This window comes from Panthera tigris, chromosome B2 (genome assembly GCF_018350195.1).
Source record: "Panthera tigris isolate Pti1 chromosome B2, P.tigris_Pti1_mat1.1, whole genome shotgun sequence".
NCBI classification, from domain to species: domain Eukaryota; kingdom Metazoa; phylum Chordata; class Mammalia; order Carnivora; family Felidae; genus Panthera; species Panthera tigris.
Window position 1 is genome coordinate 79,176,588 of NC_056664.1, and position 16,356 is coordinate 79,192,943.

The following is a 16,356-nucleotide window of genomic DNA, read 5'->3' on the forward strand; positions in this document are numbered from 1 at the left end:
TAAACCACTGTTTTTGCATCTAATTTTTACTCTAGCAACATAAAATATTTTTATGAATAGAAAATGAAAGGAAAATTGGCAATGACATGATTAAGTCATGAAATATAATTTTAAAAAGTACCATGGCTTTTAATATTCAAGATTCTTTGTTATGCAAACACATAAAGTTTTAGTCTTATTATACTTCAAAACATTAATAAATGACTTGAGTTTTTTTTTTTTTTAAGTTTGACAACTTCTTTTTTTTCATGTTTATTCATTTTTGAAGACAGTGAGAGAGAGACAGAGTGCAAGTGGGGAGCGGCAAAGAAAGAGAGAGAGACAGAATCCGAAGCCAGCTCCAGGCTCTGAGCTGTCAGCACAGAGCCTGATGTGGGGCTCAAACTCAAGAACTGAGAGATCATGACCCAAGCCAAAGTCAGATGCTTAACCAACTGAGCCACCCAAATGACTTGCCCCAAAATGACTTGAGTTTTAAAGTAATATTACAAAAACCTTCACCAAAACAAATCTCTACAGAAAAATTTGGAAGATTATATATTTGATATTAAAAAAATTCCATTAATTAAGTAGTATACTACAAGTTTAGAATGATAGATCTTCAGTGTTAAAAAAAAAATTTTTTTTTCAGTTTTCCTCAGTTCATTATGAGAATGGGTCCACCTAGTGGCAAGTAAAGCAGAGTTCATATCTTAAGATTGGTTCACTATTAACGATTTCAAGTCAACTTATTCAAATTTGTTTTCATTTTCCAAGTAAGCTAATACAATGAAATAAATTTATATGACATGTCAAAAAATATTAACACTAACATATGTATTACGGGAAAACCACAGTTCTTTAAAAATCAAATCAAGAAACAATCTCCCCAGCAAAAGGAGAGAAAGATGAGCTGTAACAATAGAAACATACATCCTGGATAAATAAATACAAATTAGGAAAGGGGTGACTTATAAAGGGCAAGTGGCAACCTACCTTTTTAAATAAAGCCTGATTTCAATATACACAATTACCTTTCTATCTGACTAGTCAGATAAATTAATTTTTAAGATCAAAAAACTTATCTGATCAATCTAAATCAGTGCTTCTTCCCAGAGGACATCTGGCAATGTCAGGAGACATTTTAATGGTCACAACTGGTAGGGTGTCACTAGCATCCAGTGGGTAGAGGCCAGGGATGCTGTTAAACCTACTACAAAGCACAAGAGAGCCTCCCAAAATAAAGAATTATCCACTCCAAAATGCAAGTAGCACTGAGGTTGAAACACCCTGATCTAAGTGAGCAACAAAGAGGAAAAGGAAACAAACAGTTATTAAGAACTTACTATGTACCATCTTAAAGATCTTTTTTTTTTTTAACGTTTTATTTTTGAGACAGAGAGAGACAGAGCATGAACGGGGGAGGGTCAGAGAGAGGGAGACACAGAATCTGAAACAGGCTCCAGGCTCCGAGCTGTCAGCACAGAGCGCGACGCGGGGCTCGAACTGACGGACCGCGAGATCATGACCTGAGCCGAAGTCGGATGCTTAACCGACTGAGCCACCCAGACACCCCTTAAATATCTTTATTAAACCAAAAGTTTTTGGCCAAAATAAATGTATTCTACTCATGAAAATACACATTCACAAATCTGTTACAATATTTATAACTGGAAATACCTAATTACAGGCATTAATTATGTATCTATTATACATAATCAACCATTTAAGAAATCAGCTGTTTCCCTTTTAACACAAAACAGATTTAGATTTCTCCAGTCCACAAAATTCTTACTGTCAGAATTATTTCTGTACATGCAAACAAATATGTACACGCAAACAAATGTATTATAGTTCCATAATCCCTTATTTGTAACTTTAATTTCATTAAAAAGCTCTAAAAAAAATTAAGGTTTTTGGTAAATCATTTTGGAGACAAAACCTGACCTGAACTGATGTGACATTACTTATAGTCTATTTTTCCCACTTAGCATCAATAGAATATTCATACATTTAACTGCCGAAATGTTAATGTGTTTAATTATGGAATGGTCTCTAACACCAAGTATATCTCTAAATACTATGTTCTAAATAGGAACCACTAAAAGGAACCAATCTCCTTGGAAAAATAACTGATTCCAGGTCTGGAAAACATCATGTGCCAGAAAACAAGGAAACCATCAAAGACTAATGGATGATAACAAAAGAATACAGAAACCAACTTGAAAGGGCTCCCATTGCCCTAGGATGGAGCAATGCAGACATTAAGAATAATGTAGTTCAGTTGGCTGAGCATCTGACTTCGGCTCAGATCATCATCTTCCAGTTTGTTAATTTGAGCCTCACATCGGGCTCTCTGCTGTCAGAGTACAGCCCACTTCAGATCCTCGGTCTCCCTCCCTCCCTCCCTCCCTCCCTCCCTCCCTCCCTCCCTCCTTCCCTCCTTTCCTCCTTCCCTCCCTCTTTCTCTCTCTGCCCCTCCCCCACTCATGCTCACTCTCGCTCTCTAAAATAAAACATTAAACAAAAAAGAATATTGACTGCAACTGATTTAAATATATCAACTATATAAAAATTATCTCAACAATACAAATGGATAATTTATTACAAGGTTCAACTTGTTTTCCTAAACCTGAGAGAGTTAATCTTTCTGGAACTATGACATCTGTTTCCAGATGTTAATACATTGCCCTCCTTTGAATTCTTTAAGTACAGTTAGCATTTACCCCTATGATAGCTTCTCTCAAATGCAGAAACAGTTGTCACTCAGATAAAAGCCTCAATACTCTTTCAGGCTATATCTTCTGGTTGTGCACCTAAATATAGGTGTATATATGTGTACTCATTACATATATTTTTGTCAATGTGTAAATATATACACACATATCACAGTACTGTATGTCATATATTTCCATGTTATTGTTCTCCTGTTAACAGTTCCATAGTGTATGACATAAATGCCTGCGTTTATCAGATATGTAAGCTGTTCTCAGTTTTTATTACAAATGAAGCTGTGATGGAGGAACCTGTGGCTCAGTCAGTTGGGCATTCAACTTCAGCTCAGGTCACGATCTCACAGTTCGGGAGCTCAAGCCCCACATCAGGCTCACTGCTGTCAGCGCAGAGCCTGCTTCAGATTCTCTGTCCCCCCTCTCTCTGCCCCTCCCGTTTACACTCTCTCAAAAATAAAAAAAAAAAAATTTTTTTAAATTAAAGGGGCACCTGGGTGGTTCAGTCACTTAAAAGTCCAACTTCGGCTCAGGTCATGATCTCACAGTTCGTGAGGAGCCCTGCATGGGGCTCTGGGCTGACAGTCCAGAGCCTGGAGCCTGCTTCAGTTTTTGTGTCTCCCTGTCTCTCTGCTTCACCCCAACTCATGCTGTCCCTCTATCTCTCAAAAATAAACAAACATTAATAAAAAAAATTTTTTTAGTTAAGAAAAAAAACAAAGCTGTGATGAAATTCCTTTCACATAAATTTTTATGTCCATCTCTACTTCCTTAAAATGAATTCTTAGATGTAGTCTTGATGAGTCAAAAGTATCTAAACGCTTTTAAAGATCTTGAGAAATCCCACCAAATTGTCTCTACAGAGAAGCAGTATCAATTAACACTCTAATTAACCATGTATAAGTACATCCAATGTATCCAATCCTTGACATTAAAATTTTTTTAAATCTTTGCCAATGTAACAGCAGACGGTAACAACATATATTTTGTTTTGTAGCTTTTGTTAACAAATAAAAAATTTTTTTCATGTTTCTTGGCTATTTATATTTCATTTTTTGTAAGTTGCATTTTCATTGTTTTCCATATTTTTCCATTGAAGAATGACTCTTTTGCCCATTGGATTATAAAATCTCTTTGTACATATTTTTTATCTGTCATATGCTTGAAATATTTTTCCAAACTTATCAAATAATCTTTTTGCTCTGTTTCCATTCTGTTTGGTAGTACAGAAATTCTTTTTTCATTTTCATGAGTTAATCTAGAAAACAGGGTAGCAACTAACTAGAGATTTGAACTTTGAAATCAAAAACTGGATTAAAAACCTGGCTTAAATATTTACTAGATGTGTGACCATGGGCAAGCTACTTAATTTCACTGAGACTTATTAGTTTCCTTATCTGTAAAATGGGGATACCACCACATACTACATAGTTGTTATAAGGATTACATTCATTCACTTCATTCATTCATTTAAAGTTTCCCATCATGTCTGCCAGGCAAAGAATAAACATTCATTTATAGCAGCAGTTACTATTATTACTAATAAATGACACACTTTAATTCTTGACAGCAGCTCTCAAATTTAAGTGTGCATTAAAAAAAATCACCTAGGGGGCACCTGGATGGCTCAGTTGGTTGAGTGTCCAACTTTGGCTCAGGTCATGATCTCATGGCTTATAGGTTTGAGTCAGACTGTACTGACAGCTTAGAGCCTGGAGCCTGCTTCAGATTCTGTGTCCCTCTCTCGCTCTGCCCCTCCCTCGCTCATTCTCTCGCTCTCTCTCAAGAATAAAAAAAAAAAAAAAAAAAAGAACAACTGGATTCCTAGGCTTCAGCCCCAGAGTTTTTGATTATGTAGGTCCAGGATGAGGCCCTAAAACTATTTTTTAAACAAACATTTCTAATAAACATCCTCAGGTAATTCTGATGCAAACAGTCCACGCACACTCCTAAAAAAATATTTATGGATTCTCCCTTTGATAATATACTTGGAATATCCTACCTTACTCTGGAAATAAATAAATGCTGACCTGTATGTTCTCCTATCTTCTTACAAGTCCTTTTAAAAGTATTTAATTCATCTAAAATATATGTTATTATATACTGGGCTAATTTTCTCAACACCATTTGTTGAATAATCACACCTTCCCCCTATGATTTAAAAAACATCTCCTCCACCACCAGGGAACTTCTGTAGTTTCCACTGCTTTACCCTATGCTTTAATAACTGGTAAGGACAATCCCCTCATTACTTTTGTTTCTCAAAATTTTCTTGCTCATAATATTGCCTGTTTGATTTGCCAAACAAGTTTTCTCCGTGCTCAATGTATGTTGTCTTCCATGGCAACAGTTAATTTTACAAACAGAAAAAATTCATAGTAATTCTTCCAAAGTCTCTCTGGGATTAGAATTACATTAAAAATTGGAATTAGTGGAGACAAATGTCTATTTCTTCAGGTCTTTTAATATCCAGGTATATTTCCTTCATAAAGACCTCCTACGCTTCTTAATAACTTTATTCTTTGGTATCTCATACTTCCATTACAGAAAAGAGAAGTGGTTTAGAGTGTGAACTTACAACTCAGATTGCTGAGGATATGATCTAAGCTGTAACCATTACTAGCTGTGTGAATGACCTTGAGCAAGTCACTTAATCTTTCCAAGCCTGTTTCTCATCATAAAATGGAGGTGACAATAATGTCTACTCAATAGGATTACTGTGAAAAGAAAATGAATAATGTATGTAAAATGGTTTACAGGGTGACCAGCAGAAAATAAATCTTCAATAAACGTTAACCACTATTACTAATAAGACCATTCTCTAATTTTATTTTTAAAAATGTTTATTTCTGAGAGAGAAAGAGAACACACAAGCAAGGGAGGGGCAGGGAGAGAGACGGAGACAGAGGAGCGAAGCAGGCTCCACGCTGAGAGGACAGAGCCCAATGCAGGGCTTGAATTCATGAACCATGAGATCATGACCTGAGCCAACGTCAGATCCTTCACCAACTGAGCCACCTGGATGCCCCTCTAATTTTACTTCCTATTTGCTGTTTATTTGCAAGAAAGTTGATGCTTTCTTATTTATCTGTGTCCAAATATATTATCTTATTTATCTGTGTCCAACTTTCTTACCAGTCCTAGTAGTTTTTCAGTTAATAACCTGAATAGAGAAAATACTAGCTGCTTACGACTTCAAAAAGGAGAAATCGCAAAAGAAAATATATTAACAAAAAAGTTTTAAAATATTACTTGAAAACTAAAAGGCAAATGAATTGGAAAAATTTTCCAATAGAACATATACAAAGTTAATTTACGGCATTTAGATATCAGGAGAAAAAATTATTCAATAAGCTGTGCTAAAACAAAGAATTGGTTATATAGAAAATATTTAAATTAGATCAATTCAGGCCATATGACAATATAAATACCAGAAAGAACAAAGATTCAAAGCTAAAAATCAAACCTTAAAAATTCTAGAAGCCATTCCTAGTAGTACTGTTTAAAACAGGGGGGGAGAAAAACTGAAAATAAACCAAATGTCATTTTAAGTAACTGTCTTTTTTTTTTCTTATTTAATACATTTGTTTATTGCCTGCCTTCCACCTCCCCTCACCTTTTCCACCCCCCCCCCACACTAAAATATAAGCTCCAGAAGAGCAGAGACTTTGTTTTCTTCACTAATATGTTCCAAGAGCCTACATCTTGCAAAGAGTAGCAAACAATAAATATCTGCTGAAATGACTGTCCATCAACAGAATGGATAAATGGTAGTGTATTCGTGATGGCATGTTATACGGCAGCAAAAATGAACCGCAGTTACATACATCATCATGGATTAGTCTCAGAAATACAATACTGAATGGGAAAAGAAAGTTTCACAATACACAGTATAAAATGCAATCTTATAAAAAGCAACTATGTAGTGTTTAAGGGAAACTTTCCCAATAGTATACCCGAAGAGGGGCACTTAGGGTTTTATCTTGAAAAATATAAAAATTACAAAAATGTATTCCATAGTTTACAAAAGTTAGTCTATTACTTTAATAAATACTTGCTAGCAATTACTTAAAAAAGAAAACAAAAAAACTTCCATATCACCTCACCTGCAAAAAAGAAAATGGAAACTCAATCACAAAATAAAATATTCAAACAGTGGTAAAGCCAAACATACCTATAAGTTCAGGTGGGTTTCTTTCATTAAACCGCTCACACAGACGAATAAATGTCTCGGTATTCTCAGTTGTAGGGCACTCACCATGTCTAGTAATATGGAAACATTTTTTTTTTTTTTGAAAAAGAAGAAATTGAAATTTCAGCAAAAGGTTTCAATATTATACAAATTTAATACATGACTTACCCTTTACACTGAAGTTTTATATATTTGATTCCTTCTTTTTCTATGTCATTTCTGTCATAGAACCTTGAAGTGTTTGTTAGGTCCACTAACAAGCCCATTTTAACCTTAAAAAAAAGAAAAGAAAAGAAAAGAAAAGAAAAAGGGCAGATTTACTAGTAACTGAATTTGTTCCAAAACAAACTGACTAAATGGCAATACTCCAGCTTCATCCATCTATATTGAGGGAGATTTTAGTTCTGCCAACGAACTACTGACAACAAAAGCATCACTCACTTAAGTCTTATTCAAGGCACTAGAACTTAGCAGGCACTAAATGAAATAAATTAACCCCCAAACTAACGATGGAACAAGAACATAAACAAAACCTACTCCATTTCAACATCATAAAAGTCTACCTAAAAAAAAAACCAACGTGGATATCATTTTCTGCATCTCCCACTCCACCTATGATTTACTAGACAAGATGATAAAACAGGAAAGGCTTCCATCTAAAAGGTACCCCACTCAAGCTGCAGGCACACATCAACCCAGCATTCCAAGAAGCTATCACAACATCACATGCTAGGCAGTTAAATGCTAAAGTGAGTACTAGATAAGGCAAAAAGTGTGTACAGTCAAAATTCTCTTGTAAATCCCTTAAATAATCAATGAAGAACAGGGCTCATGGCCATAATTGTGCAATTCACTGAAGACTTAATCCCATCTCTCAGCAGTTTTTCTTCCTGCATTGGAACAAAAATCATTATTTCTTCCGTTCAGCACTAAGTTGGCTTATGATCAGGGGCCAACTGGTTTAAAAAATAATTAACAACTAGAATCACATTCAGACTAGTAAGATAGTCTCACTAAGAAATGCACACCTGAGGAGTGCCTAGGTGGCTTCAGCTCAGGTCATGATCTTGAGATCCGTGGGTCTGAGCCCCGCGTCGGGCTCTGTGCTGACAGCTCAGAGCCTGGAACCTGCTTCTAATTCTGTGTCTCCCTCTCTCTCTGCCCATCCCCTGCTCATGCTCTGTCTCTCTCACTCTCAAAAAATGAATAAATGTTAAAAAAAAATTTTTTTTTTGAAAAGAAATGCACACCTGAACTGAGCCAAGTAAAAGAAGAGTTAATTCATACATCTTCCACTTCATTCTGAAGTATATACTCTCTGGGAAGAATGGCAAGAGAAATAATCCATACTTCTTAAACTGTGATTTTTCTCACTTTCATTGCTATTGCTTTTATTGAGTACCTATTATTGGATGTGCCTAAAGGACACAGGAATACATAATTTGACTCCATTATTAGAGAGCAAAAAAATGGCAAAAACGTTTATATTTCATATACAACAAAACTGACAAAACTGTGTGTTTCTAAAATATTAGCTACCATAATGTACTCCACTGATGTCTCCAGATTCCTTAGTTCAAATGCAGATGAGAGATAGGTCTACCCATCAGATGAGCTCTTACTTATAGAAGTGTATTTTTGATAGCAATTTCTACAATCTGCCCCACCTGGGCCTACTACTCTTCCCACATACCTTCTGCAGTGATCTTAATTCCTTCAGAGGACATGTATTGTCAAACACAAACATTTAGAGCTTATTAATACAGCTGCTCAGTGAGTTAGAATTAGAACCCGTGTTGTGTGTCTACAGGTCCAAAATAACAAATGGATGAAAAGTGGTGATAAGCAAGAAAATATGAGTTTTCTAAACACACAGGAATAGTTTAGCCAGGGAAACTGAGAAACTGTACTATAGGACTTAATTGCCCAGAACCCCATATATATGTACATGTGTGTATGTGATATGTCTGTGTGGATAACATATTTGTGTGTGAATCTGTTTGCATACACATACATACATACATATATTACATACACATATTTTTCATAATAATCCCAATCCCTGAAGTAAGCATATTAACAGTATCTATCTCATAGAATTCTTGTGAGATTTAAATGAAGTCCTTCCTCCGTGCCAAACACTATTCTACATGCTTCCTATGCACTAATTTTATTACTTTATTTACAGATGAGGAAACTGAAAACAGGAAGAGATACGTAACTTGCCCACAAAGTTGTAAGGGGCAAACTGGAAATCAAAGCCAGGCTATGTGGCTTCTAAACTCAAACTATAATTTTCAATATGATTACTGATAATGAAAATAAAAATTAAAAGTTTACAAGCTAAAATAAAAAAATATTAACATATAAAGACTCAAGAAAACTACACCAAGAAAAGGGATAAGTAAGAGGTTTTCAAATCTAAATGGCAATTTTTCTAACTCATGATAGAAGCCTTGCACATAATGCAGAGCACCTGGGTAGCTCAGTCGGTTAAGCATCTTCAGTTCAGTTCACGATCTCAGTTTCTTGAGTTCGAGCCCCACATCAGGCTCTCTGCTGTCAGCACAGCACCTGCTTTGAATCCTCTCTCTCTCTTTCTCAAATAAACATACAAAAAAAAAAAAAAAAGACTTGCACATAATGGGTACTAATATTTGCTGAATGTACTAGAATGGAAGAGTACAAAGATTAGTATTAAAGGCTGAATTACGTCCCCTGAAAAGATATGTCCAAGTCCTAACTCCTAGAACCTGTGAAGGTGACCTTATTTGGAAACAGGCTATAGGATCATTACAAATACACTCAAGTTAAGATGTGGTCATACTGGATTAGGGTGTCTTTAAAAGACAGAAATTTGGACAGACACACACAGGAAGAATGGTAACAAGAGAGACAACCCACAGAGCTCACGCTAAGGAATGCCAAGGATCACAGGCAATCACGAGAAGCTAGGAGAAAAGGACGGAAAAGATTCTCCCTCCAAGCCTCCAGAAGGAGCAAAACTTTGCAACACCTTGATTTAGAATTTCTGGTGTCCAGAACTGTGAGAGAACAAATGTTTTAAACCACCCAGTTTGTGGTAATTTGTTACAGAAGTCCTAGGAAACTAATCAGCATTATGTCCGAATAATGTAAAAATTATAATGTTTCATTTAGAAAAATAGTTTGGCACTTATTGTAAAACTAGCCATGCACTCAGCAATCATACTCTTGAGTATTTATTCCAGGAAAACAAAAACTACTGTTCACACAAACACCTGTGCATGAATGTTCACAAGAGCTTTATGTGCAATACCCCACACCTGGAAATAATTCAAATTGGTTAAATGGTTATTTAACCACTCAATGGGAGGAGTTAAATAAACCTGATGATACATCCATACAACTGACTACTACTCAACAATAAAAAGGAACAAACTTTTTTTTTTATATAATTTATTGTCAAGTTAACTAACATATAGTGTATACAGTGCAAATGCCCATGATTCATCACTTACATACAACAGACAGTGCTCATCCCAACAAGTGCCCTCCTTAATGCCCATCACCCATTTACCTCCCCCTACCCCCATCTACCTCCCCCTTCAGCAACCCTCAGTTTGTTCTCTGTATTTAAGAGTCTCTTATGGTTTGCCTCCCTCTCAGTTTGAAACTATTTTTTCCCCTTCCCTTCCCCCATGGTCCTCTGTTAAGCTTCTCAAATTCCACATATGAATGATAACATATCTTATCTTTCTCTGACTGACTTATTTCACTTAGCATAATACCCTCCAGTTCCATCCATGCTATTGCAAATGGCAAGATTTCATTCTTTCTCATTGCCAGGTAGTATTCCATTGTATATATAAAACCACATCTTCTTTACCCATTCATCAGTTGATGGATATTTGTGCTCTTTCCATAATTTGGCTATTGTTGAGAGCGCCGCTGTAAACATTGGGGTACATGTGCACCCCTATGAATCAGCACTCCTGTATATTTTGGATAAATTCCTAGCAGTGCAATTGCTAGGTCACAGGGTAATTCTATTTTTAATTTTTTTGAGGAACCTTCACACTGTTTTCCAGAGCAGCTACATCAGTTTGCATTCTCACCAACAGTGCAAGAAGGTTCCCGTTTCTCCACATCCGTGCCAACATCTGTTGTTTCCTGAGTTGTTAATTTTAGCCACTTTGACCAGTGTGAGGTGGTATCTCAATGTAGTTTTTTTGTTGTTGTTTTTTCTAAATGTTTATTCATTCGGGGGCAGACAGAATCTGAAGCAGGCTCCAGGCTCCCAGCTGTGAGCACAGAGTCTGACTTAGGGCTTGAACTCATGAACCGTGAGATCATGACCTGAGCGAAAGTCGGACACTTAACCAACTGAGCCACCCAGGAGCCCCTCAATGTGGTTTTGATTTGTATTTCCATGATAATGAGTGATGTTAAGCATCTTTTCATGTGTCTGTTTGCCATCTGAATGTCTTCTATGGAAAAGTGTTTATTCATGTCTTCTGCCCATTTCTTCAATGGATTGTTTTTCGGGCATTGAGTTTGGTAAGTTCTTTATAGATTTTGGATACTATCCCTTTATCCAATAGGTCATTTGCAAATATCTTCTCCCCTTCCGTCAGTTGCCTTTTAGTTTTGTTGACTGTTTCCTTTGCAGTGCAGAAGGTTTTTACCTTGATGAGGTCCCAATAGTTCATTTTTGCTTTTATTTCCACCCCCTTCAGAAACATCAAATAAGAAGTTGCTGCGGCTGAGGTCAAAGAGGTTGTTCCTGGTTTCTACTCCAGGATTTTGATGGCTTCCCATCACATTTAGGTCTTTCATCCATTTTGAGTTTATTTTTGTGCATGGTGTAAGAAAGTGGTCCAGTTTCATTGTTCTGCATGTTGCTGTCCAGTTCTCCCAGCACCATTTGCTAAAGAGACTGTCTTTTTTCTGTTGGATACTCTTTCCTGCTTTGTCAAAGATTAGTTGGCCATACATTTGTGGGTCCAATTCTGGGTTCTCTATTCTATTCCATTGGTCTAGGTGTCTGTTTTTGTGCAAATACAACACTGTCTTGATGATTACAGATTTGTAGCAGAGGCTAAAGTCCGGGATTGTGATGCCTCTCGCTTTGGTTTTCTTTTTCAATATTACTTTGGCTATTTGGGGTCTTTTGTGGTTCCATACAAATTTTAGGGTTGTTCGTTCCAGCTCTGAGAAGAATGCTGGTGTAATTCTGATTGGGATTGCACTGAATGTATAAACTGCTTTGGGTAGTATCAACATTTTTACAATATTTCTTCTTCCAATCCGTGAGCATGGAATGTTTTTAAAAGGAACAAACTTTTTGTTGAAACTTGGATGGACTTCCAGGGCATTACACTTAGTGAAAAAAGCCAATCCCAGAAGGCCATATACTGTTTTATTTCATTTATACAACATTCTCAAAATGACAAAACTACAGAGATGGAAAACAGATTAGCAGTTTTCAGTGTACAGGGATGGGAGGGGAGGAGTCTGACTATAACGGGGTGGCAGAGGGAGTTCCTTCGTGGAGATGAAACAGTCCTGTAACCAACACCAGGAATCTATACATTGGATCAAACCACAGAGAACTATTCACACATACACACAAATGTACGTAAAAACTGGTAGAACTGTAAAAACTAAATAAGATCTGTAATCTATTCGAAAATACTGTAATGTATGAAGGTCAATTTCCTGCTTTTAATATTGTACTACAATAATATAAGATGTCACCATTGGGAAAAGCTGGGAGGAGGGTTGACAGAACTCTATGTACAAGTTTTGCAACTTCCTCTTAGTCAATGAATTATTTCAAAATAAAAAGGTTTTTTTAAAGCCACCTGAAGAACAAGAAAGGGATAAAGTATACTAAATCAATATCAAAAATGTTTTGTTTCTTACCTTCAGACTCTTTAGATAATTTGAGAGCATACTGGGATGGAACCGATTTTCTTCAGCAACTTGACTATCATATCTTGGTCCTAACATTGTCTTCAGAGGTAAGAATCTTCCTAAACAACATTAAGATGGGTAACAATTTTCATTAAAGAAAATGTTCCAAGTTGAAACTATAATTAGCAATTCTCAAATCACTTTCTTAAAATGTTTTAAATAGAACTGTTCATGAAGTATTCTCAATCTAAACTACACCTTTTACAAGTACCACCTTAGAATGTTTAAATAAATTCCAGAAATTGACAATCAAATATAATAGCAAAAGAATAATTACCAGTGAATGGAACTTCCAAAAAGACTCTTAAGTTTGAGGAACAGGGTGGGGTGCAGGGAGTATGGACAAAATAGGTGAAGGGGCTTAAGGAGTACAAACTTTCACTAATAAAATAAATAAGTCACAGGGATGAAATGAACAGCATAGGAAATAGAGTCAATAATATTGTAACAACACTGTATGGTGACAGAAGGTAACGACACATCATGGTAAGCACTGGATAATGTACAGAACTGTCCAATTACTGTCGTACACCTGAAACTAATATAACATTCTATGTCAACTATAGCTGATTAATAAAATTTTTTAAAGTAAAAATAATAAAAAATTAAAAAGCATTGGGTAATAGTTTTTTTAAAAAGACTAAGGTTTTAAACTACTACATTAAAAAGTTACTGCCTTAAAGTTCTTAAATACAGGAAAATTGATAATGGAGTGAATTAAATCAGTTCTTTAAAATTCTTAATTTTACTTTTTTTACTATGAACCTTCTCCATCTTATGCACTTTATCCTGCATTCCAGCATAGGGATCATGCTGACAAGCATATCAACCAAAATCACCTTTCAAACAACCATTATCAGTGATCATAATTTCAGCAAGACTGACCGACCTCTTTGACCTTTTTTTTTCCTGAATCATAGTATAAGCATAAAAGTAGCCACCTCATATAATCAATTTTAAAATCAATTATTTTAACTGATTTATATCTTAAAACACAATATCCATAAGAATAAATATCTACCTAAAATAACCTCAGTAAAATCTTAACATCTGTTCAGAGGTTTTAACCTAAATCTCATAAAAACATAATTTTTAAAATTTTTATTTTCTACAAAACTACTCAAGATCACCAATAACTTCTACACTGCAAAATCCAATTGTCAATTCTCAGTTCTCAAAGAACTGGTCACTGTTCAATTCAAGACCACTTTTTAAATTCAATTTAATTTTTAATTCTTGAATCACGTTTTCACTTGGCTTTCAGGATACTACATATTTCTGGTTTTCCTCCTATATCTCTGGCCTCTACTTCTCAACCTCCTTTACTAGCTCCCCCTAACTCCCTGACCCCTCAATGTTTTGTCCCAGGGCTCTGTCCTCACACCTTTCTATCGACATTCACTCACCTGGTGTCTCATCTGGTCTCACAGCTTTAAAAGCCATCAACGTGCTGCTGACTTAACAATGTGTATCTCCAGTCCAAACCTCTCCCTGAACTCTAGGCTCAGATATCAAACTGCCTACCTGACTTAATCTCCACTTAATGTCAAAATATGTCTCAGACCTCATTTCCAAACCTGAGTTCTCAATATTCCAACTCCAAAAGCTGCTCCTCTCATGGTCTTCCCCATCTCAGCAAATGGTTAACATTATTTTTTTAGTAGCTCAGGCCAAACCGTTTAGAGTTATCCTTGACCCCTCTCTTTTTCTCATACCCCATGTCCAATCCATCAGCAAATCCTCTCGGATCTATCTTCAAAATATATCCAGAATCTGATCACTTTTCACTTCTCACCACCTCTACCATCATCTCATCTAAATTCTTATACTTCATTTAGCTTATTTAACAAATAGTTAATAAGTACTTATTGTGTACCAGGCATTGTTCTAGGTACATGGAATACATTAGTGAAAAGAAAAAAAAAAAAAAAAAAAAAAAACAGATAAAAATCCCTGCCCTCACAGAGCTTGTATTCTACTGGGGAAAAAATGAACTATAAACAAGAAACATAACAAATAAGGAAATAATATGATATGTTAGAAGATTCATCCCATTAGACCCTCTCTCCTCCTCACTGCTGTCTCAGAAGTCTGATCCTGTTTCCATCAGCTCCTCCAGGCTTCACTTCTTATCAACGTCAGAGTCCATAGCTGATCATCATAATCAGTCCCTTCTAAACACCCTTAACCTCCTTCCTCCTCCCGCATCACTCGACCACACTCACCTGAGAAAAACCCAGACCTCAACAAACTCAACCACCTGACTTCTTTGGCCCTACACCTGTGCAGCTCAGGGCTCCCAGAGAAAATCTCACAGCACAGCAGATAGCTGACACCATCAACCATAATCACCAATCTCAAAGGCAATCCTACCACACGCCACCACCTTCCGTGACAAATATTTCATATATTCCTCATTCATAAAATATAGCAAGCTTCCCCATCCCCTTTTCAACTGACAGCTTTATGCTACACCTCAGTGAAAAGGTAAAAAGAAACAGGAATAATAATATAAGCTAACTTTGCATGCTCACCACATATCAAGCACCATTTAAAACATTTTACACAGATTAATTCATTTACTCCTAACAAAAAAGTAAGTGCTATTATTATCCCCATTTTACAAGTGAGAAAATCAAAGCAAGAGAGATTAACTTGCCCAAATGTCACACTTTATTCTAATAAATGGGGTAAAAGAGGGATTCAAACGCAGGTGATACAGATGTTAACTATTCAACAATGCCTCTCCACCATCAGACAAAAACTTGTCTCACCTTTGCGGTTAATCTACAAACCTTTCTGTATCTCAATTCATCTTCTCTCTCATCTCCCATCCTTCCCCCATTAAAGGCAATCCCCCTCCCCTCTGCTCTGGATTCCCTTCTGTGTTCCCTCCTCAAGGACCATGAATCATCTCTTCCTCCCCTCCACGTTGTTACCAACTTTTCCAGTATCTTAACATCTCAGCAGCATCTCATATATTTGACAACTCCTTCTTTCTCAAAAAATTCTCTTGGCTTCCATGGCAATCCATGGTTGGATTACACCATCCCCAATTTCTGGCTACTCCTTCTCAATTCCTACATTCTCTCTTTTTTCCTCTACCAGACTTCAAAATTCTGGATTTCTGTGGGTTCTGTCCTAGGCCTTCTCCATTTTCTCTACTCTCTAGAAGGTCTTATCCACTGCCATGGCAGAAACAATGCTATCTGTTGACCAAATTTTTTATTTTCCTCTTCCAGGGCACATGGAAAGACTACATTTCTCAGCTTCTCTTGTCGTTAGGTGAGGTCCATGTGACTGGATTCTAGCCAGTGGGATATCAGCAGGGGTTAAACATACTACCAAGGCTGGCCACAAAACCCCCCGAGAGATCACTCATTCCTGCTCTTCCCCTTCTATGACAACCTTAGAGGTCACACATTTAAAAGGATGGCAGGACAAGATGTAAAGAGCCCAGAGGTTCACCACATGGAGAATTTCCTACAAAAGCTAAGC

The 16,356-nt window shown here is 36.4% G+C and overlaps 1 protein-coding gene across 2 annotated transcripts in view; it reads right to left on the reverse strand.

The window, feature by feature from the left end:
- The window catches only part of RNGTT (RNA guanylyltransferase and 5'-phosphatase), a 333,772-nt gene that overhangs the window by 285,036 nt on the left and 32,380 nt on the right, over nt 1-16,356 (reverse strand). For both annotated transcript variants that reach the window (XM_042986788.1, XM_007076924.3), the window contains exons 2-4: nt 12,808-12,917; nt 7,069-7,172; nt 6,883-6,971 (exon numbers count right to left, since the gene is read on the reverse strand). In XM_042986788.1, the coding sequence (XP_042842722.1) occupies nt 6,883-6,971; nt 7,069-7,172; nt 12,808-12,917 (303 nt within the window). The remainder of the gene's footprint in view (nt 1-6,882; nt 6,972-7,068; nt 7,173-12,807; nt 12,918-16,356) is intronic.